Source organism: Opisthocomus hoazin, chromosome Z (genome assembly GCF_030867145.1).
Source record: "Opisthocomus hoazin isolate bOpiHoa1 chromosome Z, bOpiHoa1.hap1, whole genome shotgun sequence".
Taxonomy (NCBI): domain Eukaryota; kingdom Metazoa; phylum Chordata; class Aves; order Opisthocomiformes; family Opisthocomidae; genus Opisthocomus; species Opisthocomus hoazin.
In genome coordinates this window covers 33,938,526-33,955,192 of record NC_134454.1, presented here as the reverse complement: position 1 = coordinate 33,955,192, position 16,667 = coordinate 33,938,526, and the positions used below count along the sequence as shown (strand labels likewise).

General features: G+C 49.3%; 1 protein-coding gene and 1 long non-coding RNA gene across 2 annotated transcripts in view; one reads left to right on the top strand and one right to left on the bottom strand.

Annotated features, from left to right (window-relative positions):
- Window positions 1–3,267: 3,267 nt before the first annotated feature.
- On the bottom strand, window positions 3,268–3,710 carry LOC142358888 (uncharacterized). Its single transcript, XR_012761928.1, has 2 exons — window positions 3,471–3,710; window positions 3,268–3,397 (listed from the first exon to the last, which is right to left on the bottom strand). It is a non-coding gene; the product is annotated as an uncharacterized LOC142358888 (long non-coding RNA).
- An 11,217-nt stretch (window positions 3,711–14,927) lies between these two features.
- TMEM215 (transmembrane protein 215) overlaps window positions 14,928–16,667 on the top strand; it is a 155,252-nt gene continuing 153,512 nt past the window's right edge. The window contains exon 1 of the mRNA XM_009944411.2: window positions 14,928–15,708. Within this exon, the coding sequence (XP_009942713.2) occupies window positions 14,983–15,705 (723 nt within the window). The 5' untranslated portion in view covers window positions 14,928–14,982 and the 3' untranslated portion in view covers window positions 15,706–15,708. The remainder of the gene's footprint in view (window positions 15,709–16,667) is intronic.

Sequence of the window (16,667 nt, the reverse complement as noted above, 5' to 3'; positions counted from 1 at the left end):
TTCCCTTGGACAGAATATGGTGGGATTTAGGACAGGGATTTGCAGTAGGAACCCGTACCCTTACTAGAGAAATAGGATCATACTCTCCAGTTCAAGCCCAAGGACTAGATGCCCACAGCCTCTTTCCAGCATGTTTAGCAGGAGACTGCATGCACCCTGAGATAGCCTTGCCCTGAAGGGAGCCAGGAGTATGGGACAAACTGAAGGCAACTATCTGGGACCCAGAGGCAAGACAATACCTGGCAATCAAAGACGCATATTTGGGGAGAGTCTGAAGATGACAAAGCTGCGTACTTAGCTACAATGCACTGTTCAGTTTTTCTGCTGTGGCTGAGCAAGCCTGTGCAGTGAAATATGTAGCACAGAGGGTTGTGGTCACTTGGAGTTTAGACCTCGCTCACCCACAAGACCTTGCCTAGACTCATGGCCCTGTGAAGACTTTCTGCTCTGGAAAATCAGCAGCGGACAGCGGGTCAAGCTTCAGAGGCCAGACAGACTCTCAGGCACTGTGACATGCCCAAGTACTCCATCCACTAACACACCAAAGCACAAAGGACATGAGAGTTTACATCCTTGGGGGTCTTTTGCACACAGCATCCTTCGTAACCACCCAGTATTCTTGGAAACAGGTATTTAAAGTTGAGAAAAGAAAACCAAATAGCTGGTGGTTTTGAAAGGAGGGACAATTGCAGCTCTGCCAGCTGCACCCAGCAGTCAGCATGAGTGCCCCCGGTAGACAAATTTACTATTCTGGCAGGCTGAGCTCAGCTGAGGGAGGAGCACACCAGGTAGGAGCTAGCACAGCAGCACCGGTGACCTCAGGAGGCCACAATGAAATGCTCAGAGGATCAGCCAGAAAAGGACAACAGTGCAAATTGCATCAATGTGGCACAGGCTGCTTATATAAAGCTACTCTTCAGAAAAAAGGTCTAGAAGCCTGCCGCTTAATAGGGTCCTTGGAGGCTTTTGGCAGAGAGTGCAGGGACAGCTCCTCGGCAGGAATAAATGGAAGCCAGTAGCACTGAGCCAGTTTACACCTGCGAGGAGTCTGGCCTCATGAGCCGAGAGCACACTTTGTCACACAGCTATGGCAGAAGCATCTGCTGGGGAGAAGTGCGCAGTGTGCATTTCAGAAGCAATTGTGTTCAACCCTTGCTGCCTCCCGGCTGTCAGCACTCATCTTCAACAGAGCTGCTGGGCACTGCAGCTACCCTATGCTCCACGATGCCTTTAGACTCGGGAACTGGGTCACCAGCACCCCAACGGAGAAATTGCCAACAGCCTTAAGGACTAGGGTGGGGGGACAGATAGCTACGGCAAACAAAGTCATGTTTGATATTCACTGTAGCTGCTTGCATCCAAAAAGGGTCAGAGAGGACTGGGAAGAAGCAGCTTACCACCAGCCTGCAACGGGGGATAAAAATCATAATGCATGTGGCTTTGTGGAGCCTCCACTGCACAGCTCTGTTGCCATGAAACGGGAAATGCTCCCATTTCTGCCCATGCAGAATTGCTGGGAATGAGGGGGGAGTGACGCAAAAATTACACACAACCAGGTGCTGAGAAATGCAAATTGATAATCCCACTAAGATTTTGAGTTTTCACTTCCTATGAGTTAACCTAGACAAGAATCTAGGGATTCTAGTTTGGGACAGCGTTGTAGCAAGAAAAGCATGAAAACACTCCCCTTCATTAACAAAGATGATCTGTAAACCTCTGAGCAGGTGGCTCTAAACAGATGACTTGTAGCGAGGCATCCCTAGCCTTAACAATTTCTCCAAAGAAATCCACAATGCAATTTCAACAAAACATGGAAGAAAAATTAATCTCTGAGGCTTTAATCTAAGTTTCTACCGGTGTTTGAAAATAGGGAACTGGCTAGTATCCCCACAGAGGAAAAATAAAATATATGAGATGCTCAAACATTCGTTTCAAAGAGACCTTCCCAATTAATTCTAGTGCTGACAGAAGTACCTGATCTCAGTTACCTGGAGAACTGTACCCTGCTGAAAACCACCCAGAGAATTTTGTTGCTGCCACGGTGCTGCCCTGTTCCCCCAGTGAGATTTTCCAGCTCGAGTTCTTTGCTTTCCTCTCCTGTTCAAAGCCCCCATTCCTTCCCAAGCTGCGTGATCCCTTGCTACACAAGGTCCAGTCTGCCATTTTTGCTCTCATCCACTCACTCTTGATTTGGGGTCAAACTTAAATATTTCACCTTCACAGCTACCCTTTGTAAACATGAGGCAGTACAGAGGCAGTCAGGGATGGTAAAATCCTCCTGCACGTGTTTTCCCATTAGGACAGATCCTGGAGCAGAGATAACCAGGTTGCCTCTGGGTTCAGTGTTAACCCGTGTCCCTACCCTGGTCCAGGCCACATCCGAGACTCCTGCAGCATCCCAAAGACAAACCATGTTTGCATAGTTGTTAGGGAGGGTCAACCTTAACATCTGAAAGCTAATGTGGAAAGGAAGCACGCTCCTGTCTCCCATTTGAGGGATGTAGGGTCCTTTTCTGATTCTCTTAGATTTTGTGGGGGATCCTGCTAAACCCTTGGAGCTGCACACGCATCAGTGTTTCCCATGGCCACAGATGCAGGGACCTTAGGGGTAGCATGAGGTTTGGTTCCTCAGTCTCCACTGAGATGCCAAAACAGATGACACTGATAATGGGGTGCACTCACCACTCACGGTGCTCATTCTGCAAACATCTCAAATGACTCTGCTGGACTACTCATGTATGAGTGTCCCAGGGTATTAATCTGTTCCTAAGAACCCGCACTTACAAGGTCACCTTCAGTTTTCAAAGCCTCTGGACTTGGGCTACGGTAATGTCTGAGAACAAATGACATGACACGACACAAAAAAACAGAAGGAAGCAAGTGTTTTGCATTGATAAAATTAGAGCACTCTTCAGCAAAACTGTCTGGGCTTTTGATGGCTGGGAACTCAAAATGTCTATTCAAGTTCCTGCTATTTGCCCCGTAAATTAATGTAATGAGTCGCCTGTGAAATAAACCATTAGAAAAGCCTTTGTTAACTTGTACTGAAGTAAATGGTTATCTAAAATAGACACCACAGGGAGGTTCTTAATTAGACTGTTGTCAGCTGGGACTGGAAATGCTTGTGGCAGCACGCGGCTAATTAATTACTCATCTTGCCACATTGCAGCTTGCTGTCAAAGCACTGGGTACTTCTCAGTGTACATCAATGGCTGGTTGCTTCTTTTCAGATATCATGAGAGCAGCAGACAAGGGTCCTGGACTGACCTGCACTCACTTTCCATAGGGAGGTGGGCTGAGAGTGTCCAAGCCAAGCGTCTGTCCCTGGGATGGGCCACCTGTCTAGTCGAAGATTCTTTGCTGCCCACATCCCATGGCTTCAGCTGGAGGTTGCTTCCTGAATGGAGAATGAAAATGAGTCTTGGGAAGTGGGCATTTGGGATCAACTGGAAGCCCAAGGAAGTGCCTACCAAAGGGTCCTTAACGGGGGTCAGTGCGGCACCGCACAAGCTGCGTCCGTCTGCTCGCAGTGTGGCACGCAAGGAAGCAGGGAGCACACTGGCTCCTCCTTTAGCTGCGTCTGCACTGCAGGTCTTGGGGATGGATGTCAGATAGATATCCTGCTGTAATAGGGCTTCCGGCAGCAGGGATGTCAAAGCCCAGCTGAAGAGACAGTGCTCACATGCACAGTACGCTGGGGATCCAAAACACCACCCGAGTCAGTAGAAAAGTCCTGTGCTTTGCAGGAGAGAGAAAAAACCTGTTACAAAACTTCTGTTACCGTGCCTTCCCTTATCACCATGTCAGTGAAAGGTGTATTCTTTGGCAGAAGTGAATTAAAAGATTTTGCACACATGCATTACACGATACCTCGCAGCAGCCCGCAGAGCAAGCAGGGAGACTACCATGTGGCCCACACACCTTCTTTGTGGGCTGGAGATTCCTCAACGGAGGATACAGGACACCTCACGCCTGATGCTGCATGTGGAGGTGGGGCCTCACAAGTGGGTACCTTGTGATGGGCAGGGAAGGGCCAGCAACAATAAACGCAATGAGTAAATATTCACTGGTGGCCTCTAAACCCAGTGGCAAGTTTAAGCCCACCTGTGGGGACAGTAAGCAACATCCCTGTCTGAAGGCAGCTGCCCCGGGTTGTCCAAGCTGTCTCTGTGCCAGGCAGAGTGCATGGGAGGCGAGTGTGGGCAGGGGGCCAGGTCTGGCCATGCTGAGCCTGGGCTCAGAGGCTTGGTTTGCACAAACCCCTCACTCTCAGGGGCTGGCTGGACACCTTCCTGTGCTCTGCTCCTCCTCCACAAAATATGTGGCTGTTTTTACAGCATCCTTCCCTGTTTCTTCAGAGACACAGGTCTGTTCTACAGAACGCGAGTGAATTAGCAGTGTATTTACACCCACGCCTGCAATCAGGAGCCATTTGATACCACCTGATATTAGCATCCAACATTTTTACCAGCAATCAGTCCAAGTGTACAGCAATAAAAACTTTTAATACCTGCTCCTGCAGTGAACGCCCTTGAAATACAATAGTCTATTACACTGACAGGTGTGTAACACTGGCAAAGTCCTCCCCCATCCTCATCCTTCACGCTTTGTGGTCACACATATCCTCTTCTAGTAAATACTATAATGTATTTTATGCCTAAAGCATTCACAAAGCTGCAGTCCCAGCGTAATGAACGCATAACCCTACCTTTAAATACTGTTCCCAGACACAGAGCAGTAGCATGACTGGCTCGTGGTTGTCGTCTTCTTACCACCTGCGACGCCTCAGTTAGTTAATTGGTACTGTGGGTGCAGCTTCAGGAAAAGGCAGTGAGTCCATAGAAAAATACTAAAACCAGTGAAGCTGCACCCATAACTGCTCAGTTAGTCAGTGGGCACTAAGGTCAATCAGGTACATGTTTAGGCACTACTGAGGCAATGAGGGCTCTTATGAGTGGTGCCTGTACAAGACAGCTCTTGATTTTCAGACAGCCGGTGGCAAGCAAGAGCCATGGTGATGCACAGGCACTTTCCTTTGGACAACAGAACATCTCCTGACTTTTCCCCGCTCCATCACAGAGACCTTAAGACTACTACCCCTTCCCACCCCTTTGGTGCATATCCATGGAGGAAAACAGCAACACCTTCCTTACAACCATTTCCTCCCCTCCTTCCCCCAAAACCCCTCAACGACTGGTACCTGTGGGTACAAACTCAAACAGCGTTTCCTCTGCATGCAGTCACCAGCAGCTCATAGTGTAGGAGAGAACCCTGGACAGACTTCTGTCACTCCCTGACCTCTGTCTCTGGTGCACCTGAAGGCCAAACACAAGAAAGTGAATCTCATAGCACGAACATGCTGTTGGTCTGATCCCTGGCTGTCCTGACTGCCTGCTTTGGATATAGCTTACTGGGAGAGCAGAGCTGACGGATGCCTGTCTTGTACCACATCACTCTCCCCTGGCACTGCAGAAAAGTCCTGAAAGCTCTTCATGGTGGCCACCACCAGCAGCTAGCCAGGCTGAGGTGAGACGTGGCCTCTGAGGGGACCCTGTTGCCCCGCAACTGCTGGAGGGCATTGCTGGAGGAAACCCCCCCCGAGATACTTGGCTGGTGGGGCTGCAGCAGGTGAAGTGGCAGGTATCCCCAAAGACTGCAGGAAGGGGAGCTGCCAGGGAAGTGCCCGAGAGCTGGGGAGCTGCCATGGGACCGCAGCAAGCCGCTCCAGTGCCTCCAGACATGTGATGGCAGTCCCAGTGGAGGAGACGGGGGAGGGAAGTCGTCAGCGTTTGACAAGGATCAGACAGGCTGCCTTCTGAAAAAATGAGATTTCACATTATTCAAGGACACAGCTGCCCTGTGCCTTGTGTCACATTGCACTCCTCCCCCAGAGACCTCCTGGTGCACTGAGCAGTTTTCACTCCCTTCAAAGAGAGCTGCTTACATCCTCTTCTCCAGCAAAGCATACCTTGCCCTTCTCCTCCACCCAGTGCCCCGCACACAGCGATGCTCAGCCCATGCACGCACACACACTCATACTCCTTCATCATTTTCTCTGCCATTACAGAATCACAGACTGGTGCATGTTGGAAGGGACCTCTGGAGGTCCAACCACCCTGCTTAAGCAGGGTCACCTACAGCAGGTTGCCCAGGACCATGTCCAGATATCTTCTGAATATCTCCAAGGATGGAGACTCCACAGCCTCTCTGGCAACCTGTGCCAGTGCTTGGTCACCTTCACAGTGAAAAACTGTTCCCTGAAGTTCAGGAGGAAGCTGCTGTGTTTCAGTTTGTGTCCACTGCCTCTGGTCCAGTCACTGAGCACCACTGGAAAGAGCCTTGCTCTGTTCTCTTTTCACCCTCCCTGCAGGTTTTTATCTACATTGATGAGATCCCCCTGAGCCTCCTCTTCTTCAGGCTGAACAGTCCCAGCTCTCTCAGCCTTTCCTCACAGGAGAGGAGCTCCAGTCCCTGAATCATCTCAATGACCTCTCAATAGACTCTCTCCAGTATGCCCATGTCTCTGTTGCACTGAGGAGCTCACCATTGGACACAATACTCCAGGTGTGGCCTCACCAGCTCTGAGAATAGGGGAAGGATCATCTCCCTCAACTGGCTGGAAACATTCCTTCTAATACAGCCCAGAATACCACTCGCCTTCTTTGCCACAAAAGCACACTGCTGGCTCATGTTTAGTTTGGTGTCCACCAGGACTCCCAGGTCCTATTCTGCCAAGCTACTTTCCAGACGGACAGCTCCCAGCATATACATTGGTGTCTGGGGTTGTTTCTCTCCAGGTGCAGACTTTGCACTTCCCCTTGCTGAATTTCATGAGATTCCAGTCAGCCCATCTCTCCAGCCTGTCAAGGTCTCTCTGGATGGCAGCATGATGACACCCACTCCTCCCAGTCTTGTGTCATCTGCAAAATTCATGAGGGTGTGCTCTGACTCATCCAGACCATTAATGAAGGTGTTGAAAGAGCCAGTATTGATCCCTGGGGTACACTGCTCATCACTGGCATCCAACTAGATGTTGTGCCACTGATCACCACCCATTGGGCCTGCCCATTCAGCCAGTTTTCAATCCACCTTGCTGTCTGCTCATCCAACCTATATACCAACAGCTTGTCTAGGAGGATCTTACGGGAGACAGTGTCAAAGACCCTACTGAAGCCCAGGCAGACAGTATTCACTGCTCTTCCCTCATCTACCAGGCCAGTCATTTCACTGTAGAACGTTACCAAGTTGGTCCAGCATGACTTCCTCTTCATGGATCTGTGCTGATTGTTCCTGATTATTTTCTTGTCGTTCATATGCCTGGAAATGTTTTCCAGGATTAGCTGCTACATCTTGGCAAAGATGCAGATGTGGCACAAAGTAATCACAGGGCAGGCAATCGGGACTATTGTGAAGAAGATTTCACTGTTTCTTTCTCATCCACAGCATGGGATAATTTTTTAGAAAGAGTTATTTTCATTGTTTAAATGAGCTATAGACGAAGGACTTGATGATATCCATCCCCATTTTCATTTGCTTCAAGTTTAGTTGGCTTGGGAAGTTCCAGTCTTCTAGAGACTGCAAGTAACATGAGATACTGGTACTCTTTTGATCTGTTCCCTTAGTTTTTTACAAACTTTTCCTAAACAGACAGGAAAAGTGTCTGCAAGCTTCCTGGAGGGAACTAGTCATTTCAAGTGCCCTAATATATGGTCGTTTCTACATGATTATGCTTAAAACTGTTCTAAAGGTGTTTCAGCATATCCAAAATCATTAGCTGCTTCTGTAGAGTTAGGTCAAGACAACCTGGCATGGGTTATTTTCCCTCCCTCTCTCTCCACAGACAAGAGACTCCAATTAGAGACCTCTTTTAAGAAGTGTGTGCTTCAGTTTCCTGTGTTCTTCGGGACAAAGCAAGATAACTATTATTCACTGTTATGCATAACACACAGTACTTGTGGGTGACTCTCCTGAGATTATTGCATCCTTTGAGTACTTCTAGGTAGAAGAAATAAAGTATATGTAATCAGAAGTATCCTAAAGGGAAAAAGGACGCCAGGCAGAATGATGCAGAAAGACAAAGTTCCCATTAAATTATATGGGCAGAGTTTTGCTCCAATGGTACAAATTTACTGCCTGATGCTGTGACTCATACAACAGCCTGTACCTGTTCCACAGCAACCCTGCTGAAGTCCCTGAGGTCACGTCCAGACTGGTGCATGACTCATAACCAGGGCTTCTGAATCCCGCTTCTGGTGTGATGGCTCCATGACAAAGCACAAGCATCTGCTACTTCCCTTTTGTTTCTTGATCGGACTCTCATGTCAGCAGAGTCCTTCCACATCTGACTTATGGCCAGTTGGCCAGCAAGCAGCTGTCAAGCACAAATGATTGCCTGCAAAGATCAAGACCCAGGGGCATCAGCCAACAGCCAGAGTCCAAAAATCCACCCTCAGGTGAACTTCTGCTTGAGGACATGAAGAGATAGAGAACTGTCTAGAGCTTTGAGAGCAGTTAGGAGGAATGAAGAGCCATAGGGTCTGGCTAGACAGACCCCCTAAGAAATATAAATAACATAGCTTTGGTATGAGCAGCTGGATGAATGACAAGCTTTTTCAAATGTGAAAAAAACAATCTGTAAATTGAGGTGTATGAGGATCACAGCACATGTTTTCACAGCACAAAAAAATTAGTATTTCCTTTTGTGGGTGTGCCCAAGAAAACACAATGCTAAAGAAGGCTTGGAGATGGATGTGGCATTCAGCACCCACCTTCAGCAAGGAGTACTTGCTGTCGATAGCAAAGTGGAAGGACTTTGTGAACCAGCTTTTGAACAGCTTTGAAGCACCAGTGACCTCAGCAGGATGATATAGTCTACTCAAGCTAATGCTGTGGCTCGAATGCGTGCACATGAGCATTGCTGTAAAAGCTTGAAACTTGAGCATCTCAATCCACACAGAACTTGTCAGATGTATTTCATATCCAAATTACAGATAGGACTTACATGATCCCACACTCAGAAGCAGTATCAAGTCGTGTCAAGTTCTAGCATTGCCTTGGAAGGTGGAAAGGAGAGTCTAATTTTACCTGTGATATTACTAAGGAGTTGTAGAGACTTCGTATAGTATGGCTGAGATACTACAGATAGGCCATCTGTCAGTTGCGACCTATTAATTCAAAACTCCACCTCCCAGATCTATCTCTCTCTAGGATGCCAAAAAAAATCCTACACAGTTTTTCATGGGTTTTACAGTACTGCCTGGTCAGAGAAAGGCTTTGATTTTACACAAGGCCACTGACTGAAGTGGACAATCAGATGTGCAAAACAAAAGGTTCAAGGAAGAGTTTAAGAAAGAACTGACAGGAAAATTTATTGAAGTGTCACTCAGCTGGCACCCTTTTCACCACATTCATCTTGGTCGATTCTTTTCTGATGCATACCATCAAACCCACATAAAACGAGGATTGATGTAGCCTGTCCAAAGCTGTTGATCTAGACGCCTGATTTGGTTGCTCCGTGGTAATTTAGAAAGGTCAAAGAAAGCCCACCCGCCCTGATGAAAAAGAATGGCAACCAAAACTATTCTATGATTGTATGATTCTATGAAATAGCCTGCCATTGAGCCAAAACATTACTTAAAGTTGAAACAGTAGCAACCCGATTGACTGCTTCTTGATCTTTGAGCATCAATACAACTGGTCAGCAAATGCAGACTGGAGGACATACACATTGCTGAGGTGGCAAGTGCTAAAGTAATGGAGACAAAGACGGTGTCATCCCTACCAGAGGAATCCTACCCTTTTGGAAGGGTAAGTTATTCCTATAAAGATGCACTGGCTCAGACCAATGCATGAGACCAGGGCTGCTGAAGACTCTCAGATCTTAGACAAGTTAAAGTTCCCGCCTTCCTAGCTAGTGCTCAACAGCGTTTCACTCATTTGCAGCCATCCAAATGTACGTATTTTACACTTGATGGATCAAGATGGTAAAAAAGTGGGTTGAGCACTTTTGGGCACTCACGATATTTGACACAATTAACACTACAATAGTCACTGCACTTTGAATTAGCTCTTTATTTTCTTTATTTTCAGTTTGAAGTCAGCTCTAATCTGCAGTTTTCCAGCTTCACACTATAGCCATAAGGAGCTGGGGTAGGTGACACCTCTGTAGCAGCTTTCAGCTTGAGTAATGTTTATGTATTCTACCAACAGTGGCCACTGCTTTCAGTTATGAGTTTCAAACACTGAGAGGACGACATACATACACTACCTGATTATCAGTTACGCTAAACTGTTATGTCGGACAGGAAAAGGGTTTTGCGTCTGACTGAGTACATACGGAAAATTAAAGTTGAGCAAGCTGAAATTGGCCAGTCCAGAACATACCAGCTTACCATTTAATATCCCTACTGAAGCATGACACGTGACCCGTGTCCAATATCAGCATTCTGCTTGCCCTTGTAAGGGACATCCGTTCACAGCTTTCTCTTAATAAATCCTAGATCTTCCCAAAAGTCTCTTTCAGAGATTAATCCAATTAGATCAGTCCTAAAAGAGCTGACAGAATCACAGTGTACTACAAGAACACATTTTTTCCCCTACATTCAGCTCCAATTTTGTTTTGAGTGAACAGCCTGAGTTATGGGTAATAGCAATAAAAGATTGATAATCACCATCATCATCTGTTCAATTTATACTTTGGATTTTCAGTCATTGCACTAGCTAATCCAAACCTTTTGTGTAGGTCACCACAGCAGAACCATGCTTCACGTCACAGGAGTCATTTTTTTCTCTAGTTAGGAACAGGATAGAAATCATAGAATCATAGGTTGGAAAAGACCTCTAAGATAATGAAGTCCAACCATCCGCACAACACCAACATGCCTACTAAAAATTCACCATTTGCATTGTTGCCCAGTAGTGTAAGTGGATACTTGCTGATCTCTCAATTTCTAGCTTGGAAAGACAATTCTAACAACAGTAGCATGCTTTCCTGGAATAAGGTGGTTGGGTGCCATTTTCTATCCCCCCCTGGAAGCACACAGTTTTTGTACTGTTTGTCTTGGAAAACCACTCACAAAAGGACAAATTGAAGGCATTTAGTTCCACCTTTGTCCTGACATTTTCTGTAAGTATTTTTCTGCCCACTAACAGCTTTCCGTTCAAAAGCAGATTGTCCCTCTTTCATCTCAGTAGCCCTGTCACTTAAATCTGAAGGGCCATTTTTATTCCTGTTAAATATTCTGACATGTACTGCAGTTCTTACGGTATTTATTCCCCTCCACTGATGCCACTAATGATATTTACATTTCTGTGTCACATACTGATGCAGTTTTTCTTTCTTTGAAAGACTGTTGATGAATACAGCTACAGCTAATTGCTATTCCCAAGCAACATCCTTTGTTTTCCAGCAAATCACAGAATCACAGACTCACAGAATCACAGAATGGTAGGGGTTGGAAGGGACCTCTGTGGGTCATCTGGTCCAACCCCCCTGCCGAAGCAGGGTCACGGAGAGCAGGTTGCACATGACTGCATCCAGGCGGGTTTTGAATATCTCCAGAGAAGGAGACTCCACAACCCCCCTGGGCAGCCTGTTCCAGGGCTCCATCACCCTCAGAGGGAAGAAGTTCTTCCTCATGTTCAGCTGGAACTTCCTATGCTTCAGTTTGTGCCCGTTGCTCCTTGTCCTGTTGCTGGGCACCACTGAAAAGAGTCTGGCCCCATCCTCCTGATACCCACCCTCAAGGTATTTATAAGCATTTATTAGGTCCCCTCTCAGCCTTCTCTTCTTCAGGCTGAACAAGCCCAGCTCCCTCAGCCTCTCCTTGTAGGAGAGATGCTCCAGTCCCCTCACCATCCTTGTAGCCCTCCGCTGGACGCTCTCCAGTTGCTCTTCATCTTTCTTGAACCAGAGACCCCGGAACTAGACACAGTACTCCAGATGGGGCCTCACTAGGGCAGTGTAGAGAGGGAGGAGAACCTCCCTCGACCTGCTGGCCACACTCTTCTTAATGCACCCCAGGATCCCATTGGCCTTCTTGGCAGCCAGGGCACACTGCTGGATCATGGTCAACTTATCGTCCACCAGGACTCCCAGGTCCCTCTCCACAGAGCTGCTCTCCAGCAGGTGCACCCCAAGCCTGTACTGGTGCATGGGGTTGTTCCTCCCCAGGTGCAGGACCCTGCCCTTGCGCTTGTTGAACCTCATCAGGTTCCTCTCTGCCCATGTCTCCAGCCTGTCCAGGTCTCGCTGAATGGCAGCACAGCCTTGCCAGGCATCAGCCACTCCTCCCAGTTTTGTGTCATCAGAAAACTTGCTGAGGGTACATTCTAAGTCTTCATCCAGATCGTTGAACAATAAGTGGAACAAGACTGGGCTGAGTACTGACCCCTGGGGAACACCACTAGTTACAGGCTTCCAACCAAACCCTGCACTCTTGATGACAACCCTCTGAGCTCTGCCATTCAGCCAGTTCTCAATCCACCTCACTGATCACTCATCCAGTCCACAATTCCTGAGCTGCCCTAGGAGGATGTTATGGGAGACTGTGTCAAAAGCCTTGCTGAAGTGAAGGTAGACAACATCCACCGCTCTCCCCTCATCTACCCAGCCAGTCATGCCATCGTAGAAAGCTATCAGACTGGTCAATATCAACTTCCAACCCAACAGGAAATCTTATAGACTATTGAAATGTACGAGGGGAGGTGAAGGAATATCAGGTAGTAGGAATGGTCAGTTTCACGGCATTAGTTACCAACAGAACACTGCATAACATAACCATTACAACATTCTAGCTGTGTAGGACAGACTGGCTGAAGGTTAATCACTTCCCTTCACCCAGAATTTAGCAGAGGGGTAAAAAAGGCATATATCTGAGGACATAAAAGCTGTGTATCTGAATAACAGCAGAAGGAAACAAGCAGCAAATTCTCACTCCAGAAACTACAAGCTGAGAACCTACAGTCGTTTCTCACCCTGCTAAATCCCCCACAGTGACAAAAGTAGAAGTTACATTGTGCTGAAATCTGACTTGAAGGTTTGGTTGTAAGTCTTTCAGTCAAGACAGAGGGTATTCCTAACAGAGTCCAAATTATTGCTGTTTCAGCCCACTCAGCAACAGGTGAGAGGCTCAACGTGGATTACTAGACAGCTTTCTGGAGGACAAGTTCAAACCATGATGATGGCCCATTACAAACTTACCAGGCCACTGTCACCGACTGAAACACCTCTCCCCAGTCTGTGTACTTCTGCTTCCACACTTACTCTTCCTTCAAATTAAGACAGCAAAGGCTACCACTTGACACCCCATTTATGAAGAAAGTGTCCTGTCAGGCAAGAGTTGTGCTCATTAAAGAAGGCATATTCTCTGGCTTGCTCACTGCAAAGCAACTTGGAAATCTACAACACAGAGGTGCTTTGTTCATGCGGGCCGTAGGGAGGGCAAGTACAACTCCGGCCTTTTCATGGCTGATAGATGAGGGGTGTTTGGGTGTTTTCTAAAATGGCTTCTCTGAGCTTTCCAAGCGTACGTAGTATGAGGAAAGGGAATCATGTTAATGGGAAAACTTAAAGAAACCACAGTTTCACGATTTAGTTCCGAATGTCCTTTTTTAGTCTCTTAATTTTCTTGGATACTTTTTGGTATCACTCCTTTTCATCTCCCAGTATCTGTGCCCCAAGTGAAAGCACTTACTATTCCTTTATGTCCGTGGCACATTAAATGTTGAATAACCTGCCTGACAACGCTGCTGCTTTTAACGCTCCGCCTGCCTTTCCACATCCCCACACATTTCAGATCCTTTTGTACATTCATTCAGATGGTGGGGCTTGGAATTGCCATCACCCATGTGCATCAAACCATAGAGACAGCACATCACAGCCGACTGACGGCAGGGCTTGGACATGGAAGGAAGCCCTGCAAGATGCCTCCCAGCAGCTAGATTCCTTCTTGGGGTCTCAGGAAGGGGTAACACCGGGAGAGGCTGTATCTCTGAGGGCTTCCCCCAGGACGAAGTTCAGCGGCAGCACAGCATCTCCGAATGCCCAGTTCTGCACTTGCACCTAACTCGGGAAAGGAGACTTTGGGGCAGGGCCGCGCTCCATCTGGAGGGGCATTGACTCCACTAGCCCCAGCCCCACAAAGGCAGGGGCTCTGCGGGCGGGAGCTCTGAGGGAAGGGGCTATGAGGGCAGGGGCTCTGAAGGCAAAGGCTCTGAGGGCGGGGGCTCTGAGGGAGGGGGCTCTGAGGGCAGCGGCTCTGACGGCGGGGTCCCGTGCGGAGGGAGGTCGGAGCCGGCTTTCGAAGCGGGGGCCGGTAGCGGCACCCCGGGGAAGGACGCCAGTCGAGGGGGCGCGGCCCGGGCTTCCCAGACCCGGTCCCCTCCGCCTGGCCGGGGAAGCCTGCCCGGGGCGGCCATCAGGTGGGGGGAACCCCCCGGCCCTCCCCGCTCCCGCCCCCCCCCCCCCCCCCGCGGGCTCCGCAGCCCCCCGCGCCACGGCAGCCGTGGGCGGTGCACGTACTCACGGCTGCTGCGGGGCTCCGGCGGGGCTGGAGGAGGAGGAGGAGGCGGAGGAAGGGCGGCTGTCCCCCGCGGCCGCCGGGTGCCAGAAGCCGCCTGGGCCTCCCTGCCTCCCTCCCTCCCTCCCAGCCCCGCGCACGCGGCCGCTCGGCCGTGCCCACGCGTGCCCGCCGTCACGCGTGGGAGGTCGCGGCGGGGGGGGCCGCTCCCGGCTGGCGGAGCGCGGCTCGGGGGAGGGAGGAGACAGGACGGCTCCCGCCCGGCCCCGGCCCCGGCCCCGGCCCCGTCCCGTCCCGTCCCGCCCCGCGGCTGCGGCTCCGCCGAGCGGTGCGAGCCGTCGGGGGCCGCCGCGCTTCGCTGTCCGGCAAACCTCAGCCCCCCCCAACCCCCCCCCCCCCTTCCGCCGCCCCGGCCCCAGGGCCCGCTCCGGTGAGGGAGAGCGGTCCCTCGCACGGCGGCGGGATGGCGCGGACCATGAGACCCGACGACATCAACCCCCGGACGGGGCTGGTGGTGGCTCTGGTCAGCGTCTTCCTGGTGTTCGGCTTCATGTTCACCGTGTCCGGCATCAAGGGAGAGACCCTGGGGGACATCCCGCTGCTGGCCATCGGGCCGGCTATCTGCCTGCCGGGCATCGCCGCCATCGCCCTCACCAGAAAGACCGACGGCTGCACCAAATGGCCCAAGAACAAGTGCCCCTGCTGCAAGCAAGTCAAGGACCGGGATGTCATGGAGCTGCTAAGGACCCCCTCGGACCTGGAGTCCGGCAAGGGGAGTTGCGACGAGCTGGCCAAGAAAGCGTACCAGAAGGACGGGAGAGCGCTGCGTGGTGAGGACTCTGTGTCCATCTGCACCACTGCCACCACCACCACTACCATGGGAGAGTGCAAGAGCCTCATCAGAAAGGTGGAGCAGGAGGAGATGCTGAGGTACCTGGAGACCTGTTACCCAGAGATGCCGGGGAATGTGTTTGTGGGAGATGGGTGCGTGTACAGTGCCTTGGAGAAGAGGAGCTCTTCTCCCACCAGGGACAGTGCTGCTTGCCCTGACATCGAAGACAACATTTTTGTTGCTCCTAAAGACAGTATCATTGTCTGCTCTTACAAGGAGAACAGCCCTTACGACAAATACTGTTGTTACATAAACCCTACTGGAGTCAACTCGGACCAGGAGACCATAGTGTGAAAGGTGCATACTTTATATATATGTATGTATACAAAAAACTGCGACTTCAGCGTCTTCATAGGGGATAATATAGCTGACTGCACTGCATGGGACAATCCTGATACTATTACAGTTTAACCTGGTATGTGACTGATACTCAAACCTTTTGTGCCTGAAATACTCTTTCTGTAAGTAAACAAGCATGTTTAAACGTTAAAGAATTCAATTCTTCATTCTGGAAAAATGAAATTACATGTTAATGTTGTTCTCTCCCTTTCCCTCCCTTTTGTTTTCCTGCTGCCTATTGTACCCGAGCCCCTAGACACATTGGCAGGGGGGCAGCAGTAGCTGTCAGCTGGGATCAAGAGCTGAATCAAAACTCTGGAGCTGTCCATAGGAAAGAATGTGGTGGTCTATGGCTGAACGGGTCTTAGCAACAGTGTCACTTGGTTTTGAGAGGGACTGAGAGATGTCAGCATGCACTCCAATAGGTGGGTGACGTTAGGGAGTGTAGAAGTGATTTGTCGCTCTTCCTTCTTCTTCCTGGCAAAATTTATTTTCCTCTGCTTCAAGGAATCTATGTGCTGACACTGTGGGCTCTTCTGAGAGTCTCCTAGGAGCCAGATAGGCTCAGGGGAGTTTTCAAAGCCTAATCCATCATCATTAGCATGCAAGGTACAGGTTTTAGCTTCATTCCCCATGGCTATTGAGTTCACTGGAATGTTTCTAACACTTCTGCGTTTTATTGGCATACGCGACAAGAAGATTACAACATGATCATGACACAGTTCTTGCAGAGACTAGGAGCAGATGTCAGTGGACTCAGGGTCTTAAAAGTATGATCAAGTACCTCTAAAGTCACTTACGGAATAGACTTCTATAGGTGGTGTTCAGAGCTGAGTCTGACTGTTCAAAAAAGGTAATTTTCATGTGCCTTTTCTAAAATGCCAAATGTTTCCCTGCGGGTGATGAATGGTTACAGT